Source organism: Gobius niger (assembly GCF_951799975.1).
Source record: "Gobius niger genome assembly, chromosome: 7".
NCBI classification, from domain to species: domain Eukaryota; kingdom Metazoa; phylum Chordata; class Actinopteri; order Gobiiformes; family Gobiidae; genus Gobius; species Gobius niger.
Window position 1 is genome coordinate 7,185,610 of NC_136858.1, and position 6,000 is coordinate 7,191,609.

The window sequence follows — 6,000 nt, forward strand, 5'->3', positions numbered from 1 at the left end:
TAATATATAACAAATATATAAAAACTTAAAACTATGAGACTATAAGGGCATGCATAAAGAAGATTAAAATAAACTATGATAAAGACAACAACAATTTGACATGTGAGAACAGTGTGAGTGTATTTACAGATGTGCAGTAAGTGTGGACAGACCACAGTGCAATAGAGCAGTGCAATTGGCTGGAACAGGTTATTCCATTCATAAAGACACAAGTGAAACAGACAATGTGTGGAAAGTGGAGGAAAAGCTTTATGACAAGGACCCAGCCAGCAAAACAACCCACCTGGGTTATAAGTGGGTTTGTCCGCAGTTTCCATGTGGGCCCCATGTGTGTTGGCCCCATGTGTGTTGGCCCCATGTGTGTTGGCCCATGTGGAGCGGTCAGATGGATTTCAGACTTTTTTTCTCTATCCCATTGCGTCAGCTACTCTCGCCGATCATCCGCAACTTCATCTAGCGAGCCTATTGTTTTGTTGGCTGGGCAGCAGCTTGGTTTGAAATGCCTTTCCCGAGCCCAGGCATTAGGATCAGACTGTATACACTTCAATAAACGTATGAAACGCCAACGCAATAAAGAACGCACTGGATTACATGTTGTACATTACATGTTGCAAACATGCTTTTGTTTTCTAAATGTGGTTTGAGCTTCATCAAAATCCTCAGAATGAACAAACTGTCTGCTTAAACTAATATCTCACAAACTGTTCAACTCCCACTGTACATTCCATATCACACCAAAGTTGAGCCATTCAAAGATAGAAACAAAAACGTCATGGCCACTGGGAGGTGGTGGAACTCTAGAAGGCGGTGCATACCTGTACAGGCTATACAGTAGATTTCTCTGGAACAGAAGGTGTATTATATTACTTTAAATTACTTCATTTTCAAAAGAAGTTTAAACCATTATACAGTATAACACTTTTCTCAGTCTTGTTTGAAATACTCCTTGAATGTTGTGTGCAGCAGGTTAAAGGGACTATAAGGAGTTTGAAAATGTTAAAATTAAGTATTTTCCTCCCCCTACATGTTCCAGCCATGTCCTAATGTGTAGAATGAGCTCAGACCTGTTCACCACAACTGCCTCTAAAATCCTGTACGGTCACTCAAAAATGTGTCACTTCGGCCCGAATTGCCGTCATGCACGAGCTTAATATAGAAGGTGCAGTTACACATATGGCCTGAGGTGGCAGTAGTGAGTATAAAATGGCGAACTTGCTTCCAGCCCCTTTAAGTACAATATGCAAGGAGTCTGGGGTCCAGGACATGTTCAATTAAACAGATACAATTTTGCGTAATCTGATGTATTTTAGGCATCAATATTGTTTTTAAATCAGCCTTTTATACGGCGACAGTCAAAATCCTGTCTTTGTGTTTCCCTGTGGGGCCCCCTCAGACCCTGTTGCTGTGGGGCCCCAGTCCCTCTGAGGCCTGTGTCAGCTCCACCCCTGTTCCTCGCTGTGGAGAGGAGAGGCAGGCTCCAGACAACTCTGAAGACTCAATTTTGACTTTCTTGTTGCTGTTAAAACATATCAGAGGATCAGATCAGATATTCTAGTTTCTAAAAATATGTGTGAGATCTGTGTGAGTGAAACACCGCTGACATCATGCTTCCCTCCCTAATCCTAAACTTAACCCCCTGAGTAACAGGTTAATTACTGCTGATCCGGGACTAGATACCGGTATACAGTATATGCTGTAGTATATTGTAAGATGAGTTTGTGAATTATCAATAAATGAATACAGAAATATCTTTTGAATTTACTGACCTTTACTTATTTTGCAGGTTCCAGACCAAGAGGGAGTGCCACTTTAGCGATCTTCGACAGGACACTCTCCTCCACATACGGCCCTCTGTTCAGATGGAGTCAACGCTCGCTTTACATCCACAGAGAAACAACTGCAGCTTTCGCCAAACCATTCAGGATCAACACACATTTTTATCGTCCTCAATTCCCATCATCCCCTCTGTGCTTTGTCAGTACGACGACGAAGTGTCCTGTATGCAAACGATGCCAACTACATCCAACATCATGAACATGAGAGCAAAGTGTGTGTCTAAACCCTGCTCACCTGTGCTGGGGGAACAACAGGTGGAAGCAACATTACTATTGGAAGAGGCCCAGGAGCACCTCAGGGCACTGGCTCACTGTAAACATGGGGAGAGTGCTGCCATTTCGGTGCCCAGAGAGACTGTTTGCTTCCTCAGTCCCACCGCGTGTCCGCCCACACATGTCCAGATACTTAGCCAATCAAACAGAGACCTGGCTACCAGCAACCAATGAGAGTCAAGGACACACTATTGCAGTTGAGACATTCGTAATGACGGGTGCAACATGACGGACTTTTACGCTGACGGCGCGCACCTTGTATGAATATGACCGGGAAGAAAGGTTTTTTTTCACCTTTCCACAGACTTCAGAAAGGAATATAACTGCGATTATTACAAACATGGAAACGGTTGGAGCAAATTCTCATTCATCGCGGTAGTTAATTCTATCTTCTAGATTTAAAACATTGCAACTTTTTGTTTTGCTCTATGCGGAGCGTACTTTTGTGATGAACATGCCTGCCGGATATAGCCGTGGTTGGCATGGACAGTGAACTTTCAAGTGTTTTAAATCAAGAAGATGACGGCATTAAAGCAGGATCTAAACAGACATCCCATCATCATCTTGCCTTTGGGAAACTTCCAGAAAACAATTGAGAAGAGTGTTACAGACACAAACAGCACATTGACAATTCATGGGGCAAAATGCCCTGTTGACGTGTGTACAGAGGTCTGCTTTAGACTAAATATTATTTAAAGCAGACTCTTGGGATGTTTATGAACATTAAGAATGAAGATTCTCCTTTTGTTACAAATTATATTTTCAAACTGCACCACACTCGCCCTGTGCATTTACCACTGCGTACTGAGATGAAGATGGAAAAATCACAGACAAACTACAGAGACAGAAGCAGTCCAAACCAGTTGATTTGTCTGTCATTTACTCTTTGCTATGAAGCTCCATAGCTTCTGGTACTGATGGACTAACTACGTGATTTGGATATGGAAAATAAATGTTTCTGTTGTACTGTTGTGTGGCGTTTTATTCAGACTGTGACATTTTGGTTTCAAAAGTGTGCCTGTCACTCACACTGGTTTGTCTGAGCTTGCGTGAGCTCACCTGTGGAAGTGCACTGAAGAATATTCTGTGCAGTACATTTGACAAGGACGCTGCCTACAGCCTCAATGCACACCTTGTAGGAACCGCCCGGGAATGTAATAAAGCATCACACACTTGGCTGGTTATTACATTCTTCCCCTTATTGTTAGCTCAGTGCATACAGCACTAGTCTGACTTTAGAGACAACAGTTACTATAGTAACTGTGTTGAAGAAATGATCCTCATGCGCTTCTCCTGTAACATCTGTCCACATCAGTCCTGCTGCACACGACTCAGAGGAACTGAGACAAACATGACTCTACAGCAGATACTATTTACATGTTTATTTAATTAATCATAAATAATATGGTATAGAAATATTTTCACCTCTTGAACTAGTTAGTAACAAACAGTTGTGTGTACTTATACTTATATCCAGCAGAAGTATGAAGTTGTGTCTAAAGCAGAATCTCCACGACTTCCTTCTGCACCTGTCAGTCTGTGAGCAATGAGGCCTCAGTCCCTTATTTCCTGAATTCTGGTGTTTCGTAAATGATGAAAATCATTCATTCAATCATTCATTAATCATTTTAAAAGAGTCCTTTTGGCTTTTGTTGAAGTTTAAAAATCCAACCCAAAATTCAAGCAGTAGATCGGTTCTCTAGACTGCCCCCATCCTCCACCAATCTGCCGAAGTTGAAAATCAAACCAGAGAGGCAGCAGTAATCGGTCTAGAGCCAGATTTATTGACGACAGTAGCCAGAAATTCAAACAGGCAATTCATAATAATAAAACATCAAACTTGTAAAACGTTTTCTTTCTTAAGCTAAAAATGTAACCTCCATGTCCTCAAAGGAGTGGTCGGTGGCTTTGAGGTGGGGGTGAACCACTCCATCTACAAAGATGTTTACCTACAGGTGAACTGATACTTGAGAGACGAAACGTTCTACACTTCAACTACAGAGTGCAGAAGATGACTCAACAACCTTCATTGAAGATGCGACTGAGAGCTTACACAGACTTGGTAGTTTTTAGTGTTTTTTTTGCCCTGGTTTACTCACCTTTCAGGGATCTGATTCCACCCATCCTCTCCTCCTGACTCATCCCATCCTCTCTCCTCCACTCCTGACTCCGCCTATCCTCTCTCCTACCGCTCCTCTCCCCTCCTGACTCCACTCATCCTCTCCTCCTGACTCCTCCCATCCTCTCTCCTCCCCATCCTCCACTCCTGACTCCACCCATCCTCTCCACTCCTGACTCCTCCCATCCTCTCTCCTCCCCATCCTCCCCTCCTGACTCCACCCATCCTCTCCACTCCTGACTCCTCCCATCCTCTCTCCTCCCCATCCTCCACTCCAGACTCCACTCATCCTCTCTCCTCCTATCCTCTCTCCTCCTGACTCATCCCATCCTCTCTCCTCCACTCCTGACTCCTCCCATCCTCTCTCTTCCCCATCCTCTCTCCTCCACTCCTGACTCCTCCCCATCCTCTCCTCCTGACTCCACCCATCCTCTCCACTCCTGACTCCTCCCATCCTCTCTCCTCCCCATCCTCCACTCCTGACTCCACCCATCCTCTCCACTCCTGACTCCTCCCATCCTCCACTCCTGACTCCACCCATCCTCTCCACTCCTGACTCCTCCCCATGCTCTCCTCCTGACTCCACCCATCCTCTCCACTCCTGACTCCTCCCATCCTCTCTCCTCCCCATCCTCCACTCCAGACTCCACTCATCCTCTCTCCTCCCCATCCTCTCCTCCTGACTCATCCCATCCTCTCTCCTCCACTCCTGACTCCGCCTATCCTCTCTCCTCCCGCTCCTCTCCCCTCCTGACTCCTGCCATCCTCTCTCCTCCCCATCCTCCACTCCTGACTCCTCCCATCCTCTCTCCTCCCCATCCTCCACTCCTGACTCCTCCCATCCTCTCTCCTCCCCATCCTCCACTCCTGACTCCACCCATCTCCTCTCTCTCCTCGCTCTCCCTCCCCCTTCCTGTAGCAGCTGTCGGGCAGAGGCTGGGCGAGCAGAAGCCAGTCAGACCGACTGCGTCCACAACCACAGGAGGTGTGGTGCGTCGGAGCTGGGTATTACCGCGCTCCCACAGGCTGCAGCACACCACGTGCCCTGGAACTGGCCTGGATTACAGCACTGTCAGTCAGAGTTGGAATTTACCGAGGAGTCAATGGATACGTTTTAGATCTCACTTCCGGATACTGCCACCTTGGAATGTTGCTTGAACTGGAATATTTGGAAAGATTGGGAGGGTATACATTTGACAAGAGGCAACTGCACAGCTATTTACAGCCTAAAATAAACAACTGCTGGCTCCTTTGAAAACAATGAATAAGGGAGTGTCAACATTTTCAGTTGTAAACTGATTTTCCTTGCACATTTCTCATATCCCTTATCATAGGTGCAAGTTCATCATCAATACAAGTCTTTAGAATCAGATGAACATTGCACAGTGGTGTTTTTTTCCACAAATGTCTGATTTTATACTGAAATATCAAAATGTATTCCCCATTTTAGGAAAAAATATAAATCAGGTATAAGACCTTTAACATGCTGGACCTTTTGGAGGGACCCATTAATGTATCAGACTCATTGTAGTATCTTAAGTAACTGAGCAAATTAATTAAGAATTAGAAGTTCTTTAAAACTATTTAAAACTAACTTGAGTCTGTCTCACCGAATCTTTCCACATCCAAAATCCTCTCCCACTTAGGGCTTCTACATGCCTGATTTGCTTATTCCACACACCAATGGGAGTAGTTTAAAGTCATCTAAGAGGAATACTAAGTGACGGGACACTGGAGTGCATCCTGGGGTGTGTGTGGAGAACATACCTGGAG

At 44.9% G+C, this 6,000-nt stretch overlaps 1 protein-coding gene across 2 annotated transcripts in view; it reads left to right on the forward strand.

The window, feature by feature from the left end:
* nrg3a (neuregulin 3a) overlaps positions 1-3,067 on the forward strand; it is a 558,282-nt gene extending 555,215 nt beyond the window's left edge. For both annotated transcript variants that reach the window (XM_079559922.1, XM_079559921.1), the window contains exon 9: positions 1,784-3,067. In XM_079559922.1, the coding sequence (XP_079416048.1) occupies positions 1,784-2,282 (499 nt within the window). In that variant the 3' untranslated portion in view covers positions 2,283-3,067. The remainder of the gene's footprint in view (positions 1-1,783) is intronic.
* Positions 3,068-6,000: the final 2,933 nt, after the last annotated feature.